The sequence below is a fragment of the Chiloscyllium plagiosum genome, unplaced genomic scaffold, assembly GCF_037043375.1.
Source record: "Chiloscyllium plagiosum isolate Xiang-an unplaced genomic scaffold, Cpla_swu_hap1 HiC_scaffold_27, whole genome shotgun sequence".
NCBI classification, from domain to species: Eukaryota; Metazoa; Chordata; class Chondrichthyes; order Orectolobiformes; family Hemiscylliidae; genus Chiloscyllium; species Chiloscyllium plagiosum.
The window spans coordinates 33892135-33913492 of NW_028270165.1; the positions used below are offsets into that span (position 1 = coordinate 33892135).

Here is a 21358-nt window from a genome sequence, read left to right on the forward strand (position 1 = left end):
GTGGCAGGCAACTGGAAGCTCAGGGCCTTTATTGCGGGCAGAAACTAGATATTCTGCGAAGCAGTCACCCAGGCTCCGCTTCGTTTATCCAATGTAGACGAGACCATTGTGAGCAGTGAATGCAGTAGTCTAGGCTGTGGAAAGTGCAGGTAAAGTGCTGCTTCACCTAGAAGGTATGCTTGGGCGCTTGGATACTGGTGAGAGGGAGGGAAATGGGCAGGTGTTCCACCGTCAGCGGTTACAGGGCAAAGTGCAATGGGGTTATGGGCGGGTGATGGGAGTGAAGGAAGAGAGAACCCCACATGTAACTCCTGCCCATTTAACTCCTCCCTCAAATAAATCCCTGGAAAAGGAATAACATTCATTTGAATGATTCAGTACCACGTGACCCATGACTAATTCATATTCATGTTTCGGGGGGCCAGCATCATTATTGTGTCACAATAGCTGCATGCCATCACCGAGTTTGCCCTATTACGTCGTGTTGCAGCTGGAAACATTGTGGACGTTTATCAAAAAATCCTTCCTGAGGGTCAGGTAGCCCTGCATCGGGAAACATTGAGATGGCCAGCCACTATCATTTTACATGGGGACACAAATTTCCCTTCGTTCCACTTAAAGTTCAAGGCCCATCAAACCGGAATTCCTCAGGTATATCTGGAAGCATTTGTTCCAGATGTTGGCTAATTATTTCTGTCGATAGTTGGGTAATGCTTGAACACGGTGAGAATCATCGGCTTCTAAACCTCGAACATTTCTTAAAGCAATGATAGTGCTACAAAACCGTAGCCTGAGAAAGACTCTATTCGTTTGACAAAGGAGCTTTGACGAAGGGTCAGTTAGACTCGAAACATAAGCTCTTTTCTCTCCTTACAGATGCTGCCAGACCTGCTGAGATTTTCCAGCATTTTCTCTTTTGGTTTCAGATTCCAGCATCCACAGTAATTTGCTTTTATTAAGACTCTATTCGGCTCAGTCTGTTCATGTTTCAAAATAGAGACACAAGTGACAATGCAAGTGAAACTGAGGAAAAGGCAGATGTGCTACTGTATCCTTTGTAAGTATCCACTCACAAGGATAGTTCCTGGTGACATGGGTGTGTCTGCAGTGTCTGTGATCAGACTGTTTACTATGAACGCCCCAGCTATTACTTTGGTAAAATAGCACTGATGGAGGACAATTGCTATTTCAGTAACTGCAGTCTGAAGCTGGAATTCATTAACACTCGGGTTTTGGGATCTTACTGGGTTTTTATAACATCTCAGACACTGTGGTGCATTTAGGCAGCACGTACGGCTGTTCACCAAAATAGTTGAGAGTTCAAATGGAGCAAAATTACTGAATTAGGGCCAGACTATTCAGGGGACATGTTCAGAAGCACTTCTACACATTGAGTTTGTCAGATGTTTCGAACTATCCTACACAAACGATAGTGGATGCAGGATCATTTGTCAACTTTAAATCTGAAAGAGTTTTTTTTTCAGGAAAGGTCTGAGGGGACATGGGCCAAAGGCAGGTAAATGAAGTTAGGCCTCACATCAGCCAGGATTTAATTGAACGTTGGAAAACACTTGAGGGGCTAAATGGCCTACTCCTGTTCCTATAGTCTTCACTGTTTCCTTATTGCATATTTCCGCCTGTCATTGGGGACACACCCTGCAAGAAAATATTCTCCAATTATTGGTTGTTCTGGAAATGTCAAATATAGATATGTCCAAGTATCTTATACTAACATTTGGATAAACACAATCACAGAATAGTTAACTGACTGAATTCCTGCACTTGAATCTTTAGAAACTTTATGTTTTTGGTTTTAAACAATCCCGATAATGATTCGCTTTCCTCAGCTCCATACAGAACAACACAAGGGAAAAAAACAGAAAAGCAGCACTGTTCCAGTCCTCTAATCTCCAATCCTCTGCTGCCAGCAAAAAGCAACAATGCAGCTTCATTTGGGGTCGACTGCAAATCCTTGGGATGTGAGATTCTGCAACCCGGGCCTAATCTCCCAATACACCGAGCACAGGCTCAGGGAAACTGATCACGAAACCTGTGAGCAGCGTTTGCAAAGGCCCAAGCGAGTCACCCATAAAAGTCACTCACCTACTTTCTAAATGTTCTCAACTGCTTACTTCTTTTATTTTAAGTGAGAATTGGGGATATGTGGTAGCGAGTGGCTCTTTGTGTGTCAGGTTTGCCTGTCAGTTTTGTTGATATTGAAGCGAATTTGCTTTCAAAATAAGCACAAAAAACACAAACAACTTTACATCCAAGAAGAGAAGCTGAAGAAACTGGATGTCAGCGGTGAGAAAGAAGCAAAAGCAAAGTGGAATCTCAATGATTTTGCTGCTTTTTGAGCAGAAAGCATTGGAGCTGTGGACTTCTGCTGATCAATGTATTTATTTTTGTGGATTTTAAGAAGTTATTTTGCCTTGATATAAGAACTGGGTTATACCCTGACTATATGTCCAACTACCTCAGTAATAGAACAAAAGATTTTTATTCTGAGGTCATGGGTTTGACACCCACATTGTACAATGTTCCTTTGAAACTTTGCTTTTTGTGCTGAACATTCGCTCGCTCTTCTACTGTCAACCTAATCATATTCAAAGTGAGTTTTACTCCCGTTCGTTTTATTCCTGTCCCCGTTGCTCGGTTATGAGGGAAAGCTGAGAGTGAATGGGAGACGAGTTTGTAGGTGTGGCTTAACGGTGGCACTTGACAGGTTCTACTCATGGCTCGAGGCCAGTAAGTGGCTCAATCACAGAATTAGAATGGTCAAGTGCTAGGGGAATCGATATCGGTCCATATTAAAAAACACAAATGAGTAGGATGTGATTCATTTTGAGGAAACAAATTAGGAAACTTCTTCACACAGATTATCTCAGATTGGCTAGACTGCATTTAATTTTAATTGCAAAGCTCATGGAACCACTTGGTTGTGACTTGATCTGGATCTCAGGTCTTAAGTGCGTGACTTTGATGTATTTTGTGACCGAGTTGCTACATAGGTTAGGGAGCAATTCCTGTACAAAGGGAGGAGGAGTGTTGAGTCAATTAGACAAGAAGACTTGATACAGCAACAAGAGCCTGAAGGATACGGTGGTGACACATGGAGGAGTACTAAAGGACAGAGAGAGGTCAGGAGGTCTGCTGGTGTGGGGGTGAGGCAAGGAGCAACCTGCAAAGGCACTTCTTGTCAGTAGACTCCACACAAATGCTCATGGACCAGAGCTTACCTTTCAGACAAAAAATAAATTTCCCTGTCTAAAATGGGAGCAACGTTTAATGTTTCAAATGGGAATCCTGAACATAAAGTAATTCCTGTATGCAGTGGACTGAATAAATCAACGCCCACCACCAGAAGTAATGTTTCATTGCCATTTTGCATGGTATACCCTACACCGCTATCAAATTTGCGAAGAACATCAGAATTGTTGGGTGGACACAGATAGGAAATGAACTTCATAAAGGAAATGAAATAACATAATGAGCTAAAGTCAAAGCAAGAAGTAAAAATAGATATAGGAGCAAGAGACACAAAATTTGAAAACAAGAAGCAAGGATCTATTAACAATGGCGGGGATCTTGCCCAATAGATGCCGCGGTGTTGAATGTCTCCTACCGACATAACAGGAAAGTAATGCGCAGGCGCAGTGTCGAAGAGGCTACAGAGCCTGCGCTGGATGAGTAATATCGGTGGTGGGATGATGGTTCCTAGGATCCATGCACAGGGTAAGGGTATGGCGTTGGGAACAGCGAATGCTCAGACAGGCTTAGTGTAAGTGTTTTTCAATCCTCAATAAGGAATTTATCTCACCTATCCATGTACACAGTGGGGCGCCTGGGTAAAAGACGCCAGTCTTTATTGGGACATTGTCCAGCGGGGCACATGCGCGGTTACCATCTTTGTCGGAGAGAGTCACAACCTGTCAATCTAGGTGATTGAGGCAAAGAAGAAAGGAACAGGCAACACATTCTGCAACAAAAACAAAATTGCTGGAGGAACGCTGCAGGCCTGGCACCATGCACGGAGAAACGGAGTTAACGCTTTGAGTCTGGTGCAAATTCTTCATCAAATCCTGCCTCCACAGCCTTCTGTGGAAATGAATTCTATAGATTCACCACTCTCTGGCTGAAGAAGTTACTTGTTGTATTTGTTCTAAAAGGTCTTCCGTTTACTCCAAGGCTGTGCCCTCAGGTCCTAGTCTCTCCTACCAATGGAAACATCTTCCTCGCCTCCACTGTGTCCAGGCCGTTCAGTGTTCTATATGTTTCAATTACATCCCACCTCAGTGTGGGCACGAGCCAGATCCCTCAGGATGTGGTACAGCAGGGATTAAGTTCAGCAAAGTGAGAATGAATAGAGAGTGTGTGGGATGGAGATTTCCAGCTGTTTGGGAATGCGTGAGGAAAGAGTTTTAATATAAAATAGAATTGATCGAATGGGCTGATGTCCCAAGGAATTGGAGATGGAGTTTAATTTAGAGAAATGTGAGGTGTCACACTTTGGTCAAGCAATCCAGGCAGAACTGACACAGGTAAGGGAAGTGTTGCAGAACAAAGAGACCTTGGAGTGCAGGTTCAGAATTCCTTGAAAGAGTCTCAGGAAGATACAATAGTGAAGAAGGTGTTTGGTATGCTTTCCGTTATTGGTCAGAGCATTGAGTATAGGAGTTGGGAGGTTACATTGTGCTGTATAGGACATTGGTTACACCCCTTTTGTGTTCAGTTCTGGCCTCCCTGCTACAGGAAACATGTTGTGAAACTTTGAAAGGCTGCTGTCAGAGTTGGAGGGTTTGAGGTACAGGGAGAGGCTAAATAGGACATGGTTATTTTCCCCAGAGCTTTGGAGGCTGAGGGATGCCCTTATAGACATTCATAAGAGGCATGGATAGTGTGAATATTCAAGGTCTTTTCCCCAGGATAGCCCAAAACTAGAGGGCATATGTTTGAGGTGAGAGGAAAGTGATTTAAAAGGGACCCGAGGGGCAGCTTTTTCACGCAGAGGGTAGTGCACGCATGGAACAAGCTGCCAGGGAGTGGTGGAGGCTGGTACAATGACAACATTTAAAAGACATCTGGATGGTTATATTAATAGGAAGGGTTTAGAGGGACATGGGCCACATGCAGGCAAATGAGACTAGTTTAATTTAGGATATCTGGTCAGCACAAACGAGTTGGGGTGAAGGGTCTCCTTCTGTGCTGTATGACTCTAAATATCTTCGGTGAAGACTGGACTTTCAGAGCAACTTTCAAAGATGTTTTGCCTTTACTGGGAGCAGAAGAAGTCACAATGAAGTCTTTGATTTGTGAGACAGCAACTGAGTGAGTACATCTGGGATTTTGGTGGAAAGTGGGAATTCATTGCACTGTGGGGATGAAACCCTACCCTAGATTTAGGATAGAGATGAGGAGGAACTGCTTTTCCCAGAGAGTCATGAATGGCAGAGTAGACTCAACAGGACAAATGGCCTACATCTGCTTCTGTTACTATGGAACTATAACCCTCCATTTCCCATGACTAACCCACCTAACCTGAACATCCCTTGACGCTGGGGACAATTTAGCATGGCCAATCCAAATTAAGGCCAGTGAGCAATGTAGTGATATGGAAAATGGAAAGGAGAGAACTATATCAGCAATCGAAACTGGATTTGAAACATCATAAAAATTGAAATTAAAAACGAAGTGCATTATAACAAAAGTGAATGAATTGACTGCACACATTGAAGGGAATAATTATGATCTGAAACTCCTTAAGAGACATGGCTTCAGGATGACAAGGTTGGATCCTGAATATCGAGGGGGTAGTCAAATGGGAAGCTAGGTAAAGGCAGAGGGTGGCACTGCTAATCAAAGCACTGACCACAGTGTAGTCTGGTGTCCGCTCGGATTTCAGGTCTTGATTTTTCTGTCCTCTGTTGATCTCCCTGTTCCCACAGATTGTGATGTCTGTTCTCAACTGTTCTGGATTTCTGCTGAAGCTTTGACCCCCCACCCCCCCACCACCACTCCCCCCCCACACTCCCACCCCACCCCCCCACACTCCCACCTTTGGGAACAATAACACATTTAGTCAATCAAGCCCCAACCCACAATCTCCTAGCCTGTCAACCATCCAGGCACAGAGAACAGTCATAGCAGGGAATCAAATGAGACAAATGAAACAACATTCAAAATAAATAGATGCTCGTTTTTAATGTTTATTTATTAGGAAGTAAACCAGAAATGGGGGTCTCTGAGGATTCATATAGTGCCTGACTTTAGGAATTCTCTCTCCCTTAGATCTAACTATTGGTACCCAGCTATGACTTACAACAATATTTACACCAACAGAAATAAGGCATCTGTTCTCAAGTAGGCATAAACAGTAGGATGAAAATAAACATTTTCTCTCTCTCATGCACTCACTCACACATAAGTCCACAGGAGTGAATTTGTGTGCCTTACAGGAAATTTGGGATTTACATATTAATGGTACCTGCAACCTATTCGAAAATGTTAAAGTCTTAACAATCCAGGTTTGTTCAATATATCATTTCACTGGCAGGACACTGAAACGTTTTTCCATAAATTCTGTGTCTTATAATCTTATTCTCTGCAACCACCTAATGAAGGATCAGCACTCCAAAGGCTAGCGCTTCTAAATAAAACTGTTGTACCCAAACCTGGTGTGTGATTTTTAACTTTGTCCAGGTTAGGGGGATTTGCTGGCTAAATTACCCATAGTGCCCAGGGATGTGCAGGTTGGGGTGGATTGGCTGTGCTAAATTATGCATGATGTGCAGGTAAGGTATAGTACTCGGGGGTAAATGTAGAGCAATATGGATAGGGGAGTTGTTGTGGGTTGGTTACCCTTCGGAGGGTCGGTATGGACTCATTGGGCCGAGTGGCCTGCTTCCACATTCTGGGGATTCTCTGAAGGGAAGACATGTCTGCAAACGGGGCAAGGCAGCGCAGGCGCAGTGCGGGGGTCCCGCTGCCGGCCGAGCCCTGAGTCTCGCCCCGCCCGTTTCTCTCGCCCTGTCTTCCTCGCTCTCCCCAGACCCCACCCAACGATGACGTCACAACGCGGAAGTGGCCCTGTCAGTTTGTGTGAAACTGTCTCCCTCTGGGCAACTCTTTATCCTGGAACGGAGAGAGAGGAGGGGGAAAATTTGTCGCTAGGGAAGTGAGTCCAGGGAGGGAGCAGACTCTGCAAACTCTCTTAATTACCCGGGTGAGGAGGAACGGAAGGGTGGTGGTGGAGCAATTTTTCCCACTGCACCAGAGTCTGAGGGGTTACAGAATAGACGTTTATAAAATCATGAGGATCATGGATAGGGTCAAGCGATAAGGTTTTTTCCTTGGGATGGGGGATTCCAGAACTCAAGGGTTTAAGGTGAGGACGGGGGGAGATGTAAAAGAGACCTTGGGGCAACTTTTTCACGGAGACGGTGGTGCTTGTGTGGAATGAGCTGCCAGAGGAAGTGGTGGAGGCTGGTACAATTGCAACAGTTAGAAGGCATCTGGGTGGGCAGATGAATACATCGAGATGTACAGCAGAAACAGACCCTTCGGTCCAACTCGTCAATTCCGACCAGATAGCCAACCCAATTTAGTCCCACCTGCCAGCACACGGCCCATATAGGAACCAAGTAATGGCAAATGTGACTAGATTAATTTAGGAAATCTGGTCAGCTCGGACGAGTTGGGCCAAAGGGCCTGTTCAGTGCTGTATGACTCTAATCGTTATTTGGTGAATGCAGAAGTGTGGTTATGAAGACTGGACTTTCAGAGTAGCTTTCAAAGATGTTTTGCCCTTACTGGGAGCAGAAGAGTTTGACTGAAGTGTGTCGGTATTAGTGCCTTGATGTTTCATTTTGCTTCCACCTTCCTGGGGATGTTAACCATTTTGTGTCTAGCTTTTCCTAAAGAAGCTGCATTTCAGGTTCACCTTAAATTGACACTTTTTTTTTTGCTTCCCAAAATCAGACATGTTGACTTTCAGCAGTATCCCAGTGTTGATTTTGCTTTTCTGCCCCTGTAAGATCCTTCAGAAGAATGAGTGAGAGCAGAGTGAGAACAGAGAGGGTGAGAGAGTGGGATGGTGCTTTCAATTTTATGGAATAACAAAAGAAAAGAAAATTTCACAGAAAGTAGAATTGCTTGTTTTGAATTTCTACCCTGGACTACCAGTGATGACTTTTGAAATATTTTTTGCAGAGTATTTGAAGATCTGAAGACAGAAGTTTCAAAATGAACAGATGAAGACCTCGTGCCCGAAACATTAACACTCCTCGTTGGATGCTGCCTGATCCGCTATGCTTTTCCAACGCTGCACTTTTTGACATTGACTCTCCAGCGTCTGCAGTTCTCACTTTAACATCAATGTCTGACAGTCACTGACTCCATTGGCACTACAACAATTTTCAACTATGATTCTGTGAGAAGGAGCAAAGCTCTTTGGTTCCAGTTTGAATACGTTTTCAGTATCAGTGGAAGTGGATGAGAGACCCCACTATTGCACCGCATTGTGTGTGGAGCCCGAAACAGTGTTACAGTCAGGAAAGAGGAATTCACGGCGGGGAGGGGCTCTACACGGGCTGAAGCTTTGGCCATGGAGAAACCTGAGGATTCCCGCTGTGTGGAGAAACTGTGGAAGTGTGGTGACTGCGGGAAAGGCTTCCGTGTCCCGTCTGCCCTGGAGACTCATCGGTGCAGTCACACCGGGGAGAGGCCATTCTCCTGCCCCGAGGGTCGGAAGGCCTTCAGCAGTTCCTCCAAACTTCAGACCCACCGGTGGGTCCACACCGGGAAGAGGCCATTTTCCTGCCCCAAATGCAGAAAGGCCTTCAACAATTCCTCCAAACTGCTGAGGCACCAGCGGGTGCACACCGGGGAGAGGCCCTTCAGTTGTCCTGAGTGCGGGAAGGCCTTTACCCTAGCCTCCACCCTGCTGACCCACCAGCGGGTCCACACAGGGGAGAGGCCCTTTCGCTGCTCCAAGTGCGGGAAGGCCTTCAGCAATTCCTCTGCCCTGCTGAGGCACCGGCAGGTCCACACAGGGGAGAGGCCGTTCCCCTGCCCTGTCTGCAGGAAGAGATTCAGTCAGATGGACAACTTGCAGACGCACCAGCGAGTCCACACCAGGGAGAAGCCCTTCAGCTGCCCTGAGTGTGGGAAGGCCTTCAGCTATTCCTCCTCCCTGCTGAAGCACCAGCGGGTCCACTCAGGGGAGAGGCCCTTCAGCTGCCCTGAGTGTGGAAAGGGCTTTACCCAGGCTTCCATCCTGCTGAACCACCAGCGAGTCCACACAGGGGAACAGCCCTTCAGCTGCCCCGAGTGCGGGAAGGGCTTTACCCACGCTTCCACCCTGCTGACCCACCAGCGGGTCCACACAGGAGAGCGGCCTTTCAGCTGCCCTGAATGTGGGAAGGGCTTTACCCAGTCCTCCAACCTGCTGAACCACCAGCGGGTTCACACAGGGGAGCAGCCCTTCAGCTGCCATGAGTGCGGGAAGGGCTTTACCCAGGCCTCCAACCTGCTGACCCACCGGCGGGCCCACACAGGGGACAGACCCTTCAGCTGCCCCGAGTGTAGAAAGGCCTTCAGCAATTCCTCTGCCCTGCTCAGGCATGAGCGGGTCCACACGGGGGAGCGGCCCTTCAGCTGTCCTGAGTGCGGGAAGGCCTTTACCCAGGCCTCCAACCTGCTAAGGCACGAGCGGGTCCACACCGGGGAGAGACCCTTCAGCTGCCCCAAGTGTGGGAAGGCCTTCAGCAATTCCTCTGCCCTGCTCAGGCATGAGCGGGTCCACCTGGGGAGTGGCCCTCCAGCTGCCCCAAGTGCGGGAAAGTCTTCAGCAATCCCTCCAACCTGCTGAGCCACCAGTGGGTACACACCGGGAAGAAGCCGTTCGTTCACCTGCTCTGTGTGGGAAGGTCTTCACCTGCTCCTCCAACCTGCGGAACCATGTGCCATCGCAGGGGGATTGAAGGAGCGACGGGCGAATGCTATTATCGACTGGACCATCAATCCAGTTCCAAGGGCTCCTGGGTTTGAATCCTGCCGCGATAGACGGCGGAATTGGAATTCGGTCAGAAATCTGGAGTTCCGAATCTAACAATGAAAACATTTTGGGGTGGAGAGGGGAGAGTGGAGAAGGGGTGGGGAAATCCCATTCTGATGCACTCACGTCCTTTTTAGGGAAGGAAACTGCTGTTGTGGGAAAGAATTCATTCAGTCATCCCCAGCAAATGAGTGGGGAGAAACGTACTTGGATACAAAATCTGGGTTGAACTTGCTGAGTGAGGCAATACTTCCTCCGGGTTATGGCTGTACCAAGGATCCAATTACAAAGGGACAACTTGGTGCTGACTAATAGTAAAGAAATTTGGGGTGGGGTGGGGGGGAGTGTGTGTGCTTTGGCCTTGAGCTTTTTTTAAAAAAAAGCAGCTACTTTTTCTACCACCTTTTGCTGGGGGGATCTGAAGCTGTAACAAAGTTGGGTCACAGTAAAGGTTATTTGAACTTACTGCCGGGCTCAGACTCTCATTGAAAGCTTTGAGCTCCAAGAGGTTTCTGTTTTAAAGCTGCTCATTTTTATTTCAGCCTCCTGCACTAAGTTTCCAATGTCGTGTATCAGATGGAGCAGTGAATGAGTAGCTGGTATCGTTAGTTGTACATTTTTCAGGAGTGCAGGTACTGCATCGTTTCAGCAGCATTGTAAAGTTTACTGGCAGCACTGGGAGGTGTGGGACATGATGTGGAGGTGCCAGTATTGGACTGGGGTGGATAAAGTTAAAAATCACACAACACCAGGTTATAGTCCAACAGGTTAATTTGGAAGCACTAGCTTTAGGAGTGCTGCTCCTTCATCGGGTAACTGTGGAGCAGGATCATAAGACAGAGATTTTATAGCAAAAGATCACAGTGTCATGCAACTGATAGGATATATTGAACAAACCTAGATTGCTGTTAAGACTTTCATCTTTCTTTTAGAATGGTTTCCAGATTTTGGTTCATTAATATGTAAATCCCAGAACATCTTTTAAGTCACATTCCCGAGATGACTTAAGGCTTTATAAAACATAGGTGACATCTCTGCTCAGACAGTGCATTAAAGGTGTGAGGTTCGAGTCTGTCAGTATCCTAATCTTGAATCAGACTGGTTCTATTTCCAAAGTAGGAATTTATAAAATATTGCATGGATTGACTGTCTGCAGATTGTGTGCTTTTTGAGCAAACTTGAATGTATCTGCAAATATAATTCTGCCAATACAAATTCACCCCATAGAGGTTTGTGCGTGAGAGTGAGAGTGTGATGGAGTATAAGCCTGAGAGTGTTTTGGGGGCTGTCTATATGTGTGTGTCTGAGAGCGAGTGTATGTATGAGAGGGGTATACTAAAACAAGGAAGGGCCGGGCTTGTACAGGCAAATGGTAGGGCCCTGGGTCATGTTGTAGAACAGAGACCTCGGGGTGTTCAGGTTCATTGTTCTTGATAGTTGCATCACTGGGAGACAGGGTGGTTAAGAAGGTGTTTAGCACACTTGCCTTCATTGTTCACACCATTGAGTATAGGGGATGGGACATCATGTTGAGGTTGTACAGGATGTTGGTGAGGCCATTTTTGGAGTATTGAGTACAGTTCTGGTCCCCCTGTTATAAGGAGAATACTATAAGAGAGGGTTCGGAAAAGGTTTACCAGGACATTGCCAGGACTGGCGGGTTTGAGTTAGGAGAGGCTGGGAATATTTTCACTGCAGCACAGGAGGTGAGGGGGTGACCTTATTGAGATTTATAAAATCGAGGGGTGGAGGTAAGGTGAATAGCAAAGGGCTCTTCCTTAATGTGGGGGAATTCAAAGCTAGGGGGAATATTTTATTAAGGTGAGGGGAGAGAGATTTTAAAAGAAACCTGAGGGGCAATGTTTTGACAGAGGGTGGTTTGTGTGTGGAATGAACTTGCTGAGGAATTGGTAGATGCAGATACAGTTATAATGTTGAAAAGACAGTGAGTTTAGAGAAGATTTGTAGCTCAGGTTGAGGTTCTGGATATAGGTTTGCTCACTGACTATTCAGACCCCTTGGTATCGTGGTAGCCCACAAACCCACCAAGACAGAAGCTAATGAATTTGAAAGACTGTATACAGACAACAAGCAAAAGTAATGTCATTTACAAAATACCTTGCAAGAACATAAGCAGTTCTTCCTTCAGATGCTCACTGAAGATGTTACCTCCTGTGGTCATAAAATGTCTGAAAATGAACCTTCCAGATCAGTGAGCAAACCTACATCCAGTTAAAAAGACACTTGGATGAGTACGTGAATAGAAAGGTTTAGAGGGATATGGGCCAAATGCAGGACTAGTTTAGTTTGGAAATCCTGGTTGACATGGACGAGTTTGACCGAAAGGTCTGTATCTGCTGTATACCTCTATGAACCAGAAGTGATCTTATTGAAACCAGCAGAATTCTGAAAGGTGTTTGACAGGGTAGATGCAGATAAAATGCTGCTTTGTGGGCCCAGTCATATAATCTCGACAATACGGAAGCAGGCCATTCGGCCTTTCTTTTCCACACTGGCCCTCCGAAGAGTATCCCGCCCAATCCAACCCCCTTTCTTAGTATTTCCTATGGCTAATCCACCCTAACCTGCACATCCCTGGATGCTATGGTAATTTAGCACAGCATATCCACCCTAACCTACACCCTAGTCTATAAATTACCTTCTCAAGAATGTAATTTAACTGCAGAGCTTTTCTAAGAAAAATGTCAATCTGACTCAACATTGGGACACAGACAGAATTCACACCTATTGTTAGAAATGCTCTGCATTTAAATTATACTCTTGAGAAGATAATTAAAATAAGTTCTGGGATTGACATACCAAAGAGCAGAAACCCATTTGAAAAGATGAAAGATTTAATCTAAAATTGTTTAATGTATCACATTTCTATGACATTGGATGCCTTTGGCTATAAATTGCGTGATCATGATCTTATTCTCCACAACCACCTGATGAAGGAGCAGTGGTCCGAAAGCTAGTGCTTCCAAATAAACCTGTTGGTTTATAATCTGGTGTTGTGTGGTTTTTAACTTTGTCCATGTGAGTTGTGGGACTTATAACAGTTTTTATTTTGTGGTCTGTTCCAAGTGAAATTTCTCCTCTGTGCAGGCACGGGTGAACAGTCTGTTTTTGTGCTTTGTGCAAGCTGAAAATGTGTTGCTGGAAAAGCGCAGCAGGTCAGGCAGCATCCAGGGAACAGGAGAATCGACGTTTCGGGCATAAGCCCTTCTTCAGGCTTCTTGCTTTGTGCAAGATCAGGCTAGCAGCTTTTAAATCCTTATGTTAAGCAGCACAAGCAAACAGTCGATCAGTAATCATACTTTGAGAGTGGTACTTCCAGCCCTGATAATCTTGTTGGCTCAACAAAGAGAGAGGAAGAGAGAATGTCACATCTAAAAAGCATACAGAAAAGTTGTTTTGGTTCTTGAGTTGGCTCTGCACTCAGATGAGACTGGATACTGCTTTTAATGGATCATAATGGAACATCTTAAATTCAAGGAATGTTGAAAGGGCAAATCGAACTGTAACCGTGGAGTGATCTGTTCTTTTTCTAACCTTGGGTGATCCAAATGAGACATTTTTCCTGAGAGCTCCATAATCATTTTCCTGCTGGACTTTTTCAGAGCAAACAATTTCTGGTGGGAGAAATTCTGTATCCTGGGAAGGCGGGGAAATACAACAAGGCTGTTAAAAGCATTCTAACTGTGGACCCACGAGCTCTCGTGGGAGCAGTGCATTTGCCAAAAACATTTCTGAGGAATTCTGTCTAACTGTTGGACTGAAAATAGTTTCCCCATTGAATGTTAAACAGGTATTGAGAACGTTGCACATTATAAAGTGCGCTCCTAAGGAACGGAGAAGGATTGAACTTGCCAACGTGAACCAAACTTTGAGGAAGAGGAAAATTTCTCAGGATTGAAGAGGTTGATGGAAGTCAACAATTGTCAGATTATTTCATGATAACAGCTGGTATGAGGAGATGACTTGGGGATCACAGAAGAGGAGTATCTGTAATGAGCACACAGAAACAAACCCCTCAGCCCAGGCCCACCAGATATCCTAAATTAATCTAGTGACCCATTTGCCAGCATTTGGCCCATATCCCTCCGCACACAGGTGCATTTTTTTTCTTCGGAGAATACTTGGGTGAGAGCCAAGATATGCTATTACTCGCCCTTTCCCCACTCAGCTTAACCTTTCCTTCATGCTAATTGTAGCTGGAGAAGCCTGAAGTCTGAAAAGGATTTCCTGGAAAAATGTTTATTCGAGATTCGGCTCAGTGATGGAGTTTCTTTGTATTGCTGGTGTAGTTTTTAATTGACAAAAAAATCGTTCAGTTGTTGTTTAAGGCAGAGTAGATATTAATTTAAGAGATAAATGAAATATATATGTTCTTCACAATGTTTTTCCATCATTTCCAGTGATCGTTTGTCAGTTGGTACATTGAGCATCATCTTTTTGTGATTCAACAGATATGATTTGAAGTGAATTCTGTAAGATGTTTTTGTATTTTATTTAACTTTGTTTTGTTCTTTGTATTAAAGATTTCCTTTTCATGACATTTTTATTAAAATATCTCAATATATAATAATGAAATAGCTAATTTATTCTGAAATTATTCCAATTAGTTGGTCAATTGCTAAATGATAGCTACATACTGCTGCCTCACAGTGCTAGAGACTCGGGTTCAATTCCCGCCTCGGGCTACTGTCTGTGTGGAGTTTGCACATTCTCCTCGTGTCTGCGTGGGTTTCCTCCGGGTGCACCGGTTTCCTCCCACAGTCCAAAGATGTGCAGGTTATGTGAATTGGCCATGCTAAATTGCCCGTAGTGTGAGGTGAAGGGGTAAATGTAGGGGAATGAGTCTGGGTGGGTTGCTGTTCGGAGGGTCGGTGTGGACTTGTTAGGCTGAAGGGCCTGTTTCCACACTGTCAGTAATCTAATCCAATCTAATCTGTTGTAAATATTGATACCCAGGTAGGCTATTTCATTGAATATATTTTCTTTGTAAAATCTTTTCCAAATTATAAAATGATTGTATTTTCATGTGAAGTAAAATTTGCAGTGTTTTATTAAATGGTTGAAAATAACTTTGCACTTAATTGCTTCGTTTGGCATTACACATTGTAACTTTGATAAAAATAATCTTTCACAATTTATGGTGAGTGTATTAACAAACAAATGTTGCCATTTGCTTTTGAATTACCTCAAACTCAATTTGAAATTCTTGAATGAGTTGAATATGGGCTACAAAGTGAATATTTATTGCACTTTTGTGAAATTCTCTGCACTGCCATTATATTTGGTGAAACAAGATATGTATCTCTCCTCAGAACGTTGTAATTCTTTGATATTTTATTTGTCAGTGCTAGTGCCCAAACAGCCTAAAATAAAAGTTTTGACATTTGGTGAAGTTGTGAATTTGCAGTCTGGTTATGTCATTCAGTTGTGAAACAATCTGAAGATTAATTTAAATACACATAAGAACATCAAAGAGATTGTGATAATAGAAAGTCAACATGGAGAATTGTCAGTGAAACGTAAACCCTGGCTGCTTTTAATTTGGTACAGATTAAGTATCCGTTGAAATGGTAAGAATAAGTAGACATAATGGCATTGTCCACAAACTGTGTGTAGTGTGAGTTCAGAATGTTTCTGATCATTTCATTCTTACACATGCAGCACCATGATCTGATTTATTTGTTCATGGAATGTGAGCATCACTGGCAAAGCCAGTATTTTTCATCATTCCTTATTTCCCTTGAAAACCTGACTGCTAAGAACACAGATATGAATATTGGGTGAGGACAAGATGTGGTTGAGTTGCAAGGCCCACTGGCTTGCATTGTACCCTGACAAGACAGAGACTTTGGGAGGAGAACAAAAATTGGAATTTCTACTTAAATATTGATGTTCCCATTTATATCTCTCAAAAGGATATTGTTTGGTCTATCAAATTTGAAATGGCTCTTTTGTTGAATTATTTCCCTGTATCCGCACATAGAGTCATAGAGATGTACAGCATGGAAACAGATCCTTCGGTTCAATCCGTCCACGCCGACCAGACATCCCAACCCAGTCTAGTCCCACCTGCCAGCACCCAACCCATATCCCTCCAAACCCTTCCTATTCATATACCCATCCAAATGCCTCTTAAATGTTGCAATTGTACCAGCCTCCACCACATCCTCTGGCAGCTCATTCCATACACGGAAATAGTTGCCCCGTAGGTCTCTTTTATATCTTTCCCCTCTCACCCTTAACCTATGCCCTTTAGTTCTGGACTCCCCGACCCCAGGGAAAAGACTTTGTCTATTTATCCTATCCATGCCCCTCATCATTTTCTAAACCTATGTGGAAGCATTTTCTTTTCAAGAATTTTGCAATTACTTTTGCCATTTAATGGTTCCATCACCCCTTTAAGATCATTCCAAATCGTCATAACTTGCATATTTTCTTAAAGATTACACTATCTCACCCCCAGCCCAACCCCTTTTAAAACGTGGCTGTACTATTTCCAATATGGTCATGCTTTCTAAATATTACCATGTACTTTTAATTATGACCAAGTCCCCCTTTAAATTTCAATGTATCTTTTTAAATATAAAAATAGCTAAGCCCTTTAAATGTGTTATGTTCCTCTAAGGGCAGTCTTGCCCCTCTACACTGTTTATTTATCACTTTAGATCTGACTATGTCTCTTAAAGGGATATTTCTATTTATAAATAGGGCAACGTCTCTTCGAAAAGTAGATTTATTTAGATTTTAAGATATCCCTTTGGAATGATCTTAAAGGGGTGTTAACATGGATATAGTTTGTTATTTGTCAAATTATACTTTGTATTATTTAGAGTCGTCAGAGTTGTACAGCACGGAAACAGACACCTTTGGTCCAACCCCTCCATGCCGACCAGATATCCTAAATTAATCTCGTTCCATTTGCCAGCAGTTGGCTCATACCCCTCTCAACCCTTCCCATTCATATACCCATCCAGATGCCTCTTAAGTGCTGTAATTGTACCAGCCACCACCACTTCCTCTGGCAGCTCATTCCATACACACACCACCCCACCCTCTGCATGGAAAGGTTGCCCCTTAGGTATACCTTTTATATATTTCCGTGCTCACTCTAAACCTATGTCCTCTAGTTCTGAACTTCACCCCTACACTGGGGAAAAGTCAAAAACGTTGAGCAGCCAGACAAGATGGAAAAGCAATAAAATGTTGTGCCGTATGGGGAAAACAATTGTGGCTCTACCCTTTTTTTCTCCTACTGGCATTTGGACACTTAAAATCTGTCAATAATACCAGCAGCGCCACTGAGCATATTGTGTGCATTCCTGTGTTAACAAGCATGGCCATGTTCACCGGTGTCACCAAAACATTGCACATGTTCCTCACTGTCGGCTGAAAAGGTGTGAGACCTTCTTTTGATTGACCAAGAGTACGACACACACATTTCTCATCCCCTTTTCCATTTATTTTCCATTGTGATGTTCAATTGTTGACTTGCTGCAACTGAAAGGAAAGGGAGTGAATCCAGGGAGGGAACAGACTTGGGAAAAGTTGGGCCAGGTCTGTGACTTAATTGGCAAAATAGACATGCAGGAGGCTGGATGAACGTAGCAAGCCAGGCTGCATCAGGAGGCCAAGTCGATGTTTTGGGTGTCACCCTTGTTGAGGACTGGGGATGGGTGTAGGGAGAGCTGCAGAACGAGGATGTGCTGGGAGCACAGTGGTGAATTGGGGATAGGCGGGGACAGGTAGAGGGTACAACCTGGTTGGTCAGTGGTAGGAAGAAATCTGGTTGGTGGCGGCAGGGAGGGGCTGGGAAGGAATTCAAGGGGTGGCGAGGGAGGTAAATAAATTGGTGAACTCCATGTTGAGTCCACCAGGCTGTAGGCTGCCCAGGTGGAAGATGTGTTGTTCCTCCAATTTGCGGTTTGGTTCGTTGTGGCAATGGAGGAGGCCAAAGATGGTCATATCAGAAATGGAGTGGGAAGGGGAATTAAAATGGGTGGCGACTGGGAGGTCTGGTCAGCCTCTGCGGACTGGTCCCCAAGTTTATGCTCAGTTTCCCCAGTGTAGAGAAGACCACAATTGGCAAACACGTGGCCAATGTGAAGTTAGAGCTTTTGCTGTGTAAAAAAAAAAGCAGAAAGGAGGTGCTTTGTTTAAATGTTGATATACTGTTTTGGGATATGGAGAAAGTGAGGACAGCAGTTGCTGGAGATCAGAGTCGAAACGTGTGGTGCTGGAAAAGCACAGCAGGTCAAACAGCATTCCAGGAGCAGGAGAATTGACATTTTGGGCATGAACCCTTTATCAGGAATGACGTGTGGATGTACAAAGGGGCCTCAGCGTCCTTCCTCACCAGACAATGCCAGTTGTCAGGTGCAGCGAGCCATGAGTAGTGCAAGTGGTACATTAGCAAGAGGAATTGAGTTCAGAAGTGGGGATTTCTTCCTGCAGTTAAGGGGTCATTGAATATATTCAAGGCTGAGTTCATGTGATTTTTGAACAATAAAGAAATGGATGTTTATGGGGGGGGAAGGTGAGAAAATGTCTGGATATTCATTCCACACACAAACCACTCTCATTTTTAAAAGTTAAAATGCTGCCCGTGGTCTACTCCTGCTCCCAATTCTGACACTCTGTGCCCAGGACAGCAAAAGACCATCAGACATAGGTGCAGAAATTAGGCTGTTCAGCCCATCAGGTCTGTTCATACCACACAATCGTGGCTGATAAGTTTCTCAATCCCATTCTTTCACTTTCTCACTGTAACCCTCGATCCCCTTGATACTCAAGAACCTATCTATCTCAGTCTTAAATATCCTCAATGACCTGGCCTCCATAGCTGTCTATGGCAATGAATTTCATAGGTTCACCACTGTCTGTCACGTTTCTCCTTCTCTCTGTTCTAAAAAGTCTTCCCTTTAGTCTAAGGCTGTGCCCTCAGCTGCTTGTCTCTCCTACTAATGGAAACATCTTCCCAACATCCACTTGTCCTGGCTGGTCAGTATTTTCACCCTTCAGAGTGAGGTACAGCAGGGATTCAGTTCAGCAAAGTGAAAACAGAGGGGGAGTGTGTGGTATGGAGATTTTCAGCTTCTAGGGAATAAGAGAGCAAAGAGAGTTTGCTATAAATTAGAATTTTTGGATTGGGCAACAGGCTGAGGAGTGTCAGATAGAGTTTAATTCAGAGAAATGAGGTATTGCATTTTGGTTGAGCAATCCAGGCAGGACTGACAGTTAAAGGGAGTGTTGCTGAACAAAGAGACCTTGGAGTCGCAGATAGATAGACTAGTAAAGAAGGCGTTTGGTATGATTTCCTTTATTGGTCAGAGCATTGAATAAAGGAGTTGTGAGGTCATACTGTGGCTGTACATTGGTTAGGGCATTTTTGGAAACTACATTAAGCTTTGCTCCCCCTGATTTGGAAAGAACTTATGAAACTTTGAAAGGGGTCGTGAGAATGTTTGTAAGGAAAACTTGTCCTTAAGCATTTAGACTAAAATGTCATGTTGAATTATAGAACACATTTGCTCCACACTAGAAAATAGACAGGCAGGGAGGGTAAGGCATATAAGAACATTTGCCTTAACATCAGTGAATTTGTATAAACAGGATATTGAGTGATCACATTCACGGCTGTTCCTTTGTGAAATGAATAAGTGTTTGATTCTGACCTCGAAATGAAACTCGGTATCAATTACTTCTCTCCCGAATTATTGCCTTTCACTGTTATCTGTCTAGTTCAGAACATGCAGTGCTTTTGTAAAAAAAAATTCATATAAAGAAAGCGTGTTTGTCACAGCACCGCCTTTGTAAAAAAAACTTGTGTATAAAGATAGTATACAGAGTACCCCGCCAGGGCTCTTGGAAGAAGAGTGATTGCTACTCTTCTGGGTTAATAGAATCCAGTTAGCTTGTCTTATAGGTATCAGAGTTCTGCTGTAACGGTGATGGTATTAATGAAGGGGATAATTTAAAATTAAACTAAACTGTCTGTAAGAGTTTTATTTTTATTCCAGACTTCCAAAGAGTACGATCTCCGGGATGAACCAAGATAGGCTGACAGGTCTGAGTCCACAAGGGACTCCCTGGGCTGTCTCAATTTGGCGCTGCAAGCAGGGTTCCAACAAGGGCTACATTTGAGTGAAACTGGAAAAGAGGAGTTCCATCGAAGGGTTGGACTCCAGACCAATGGGCCCACAAGGTAAAATTGTACCTTGATTACTCTGTCTACATCTGTGTGGTGTTTCCCCCATTTCACTCTCTCGGTACCCTGACGGAACCCTAAATGAGATTGTTTAAATAGGACTAAAAACAGAAACTGTCAGGATTTTACAATGTTGAGAATGTTTTGCAGAAATCAGTAGTCTTGTTGTTCATTGTCGGGTTGTTGATTAGTGAAAGTTTTAAGTCGAGATTATCTTCTCTGTTGTATCTGTTCAACTTGGCTTGTCTTGCTTTGCTGTTTGTTGTTTGTTAGTTATGGTTCTGTTCTGTTGGGTGTTCTTCATTTATGAAATATAGAGGGTGGCTGCTGCTTTTGTCATGTATATATAAAAAATAAAGCTGGCCAGTGATACAATTCTTGCATACTTGGTTAAGCAACTATGTGCCACATCCAAGATTTATGAGACATCTGGAATGTGAGTGCCTCATTTCTCTTAAAATGTTCATGTGTATGTACGAGAGAGTGCGCATGTGAGACAGACAGAGACTCAGCACTGATTCCCTGCAGCTTGCAGAAAGTTTAATCCTGTGAGATTTGGTTTGGATGCACATTTGCTTGTTGATGAATGAATGTTTGCGTTTGTATTTTGTGGGGTTGGAGCCCTTGTTGATCAGTAGTTTTGTGAAGATTTAAAGTAAGTAGGATAACTATGAGTGGGCCCCTAGATAAGATGGAAGACAAATGTCCCCTAACAGAAATACAAGTCTGTATTATTAATTATGAGAAACAATTAAGGAGAATATCAGCTGCAGCTTCGCAACAGAATAAGGATTGGTCTCTAGAAGGCACACATGATTTAACTCTATTCACTAAAATTGAACAAGGGATTTGGGAAAAAAGAAAGGGAAGTAAGCAGAAAGAAGTCTTATCAGAGTGGAAAAGGGTAGCTCGGGGAAAAAATGGGAAAAATCCATGCAATCATCATGGAGACAAAACTGTATTAAAAGGGGAGTTAGTCCATTAACTGAGGAAGGATGTGAACTAAATTGGACAGAACTAAAATATAAATGTGAAGCACATGATTTAGAAGTAGAATTGGAATAGGCAAGGGAGAAAAT

General features: G+C 43.9%; 1 protein-coding gene across 1 annotated transcript in view; it reads left to right on the forward strand.

Annotated features, from left to right (window-relative positions):
* LOC122543762 (uncharacterized) overlaps nucleotides 1–21358 on the forward strand; it is a 98092-nt gene that overhangs the window by 55755 nt on the left and 20979 nt on the right. The window contains exon 4 of the mRNA XM_087974354.1: nucleotides 8761–9737. Within this exon, the coding sequence (XP_087830480.1) occupies nucleotides 8761–9737 (977 nt within the window). The remainder of the gene's footprint in view (nucleotides 1–8760; nucleotides 9738–21358) is intronic.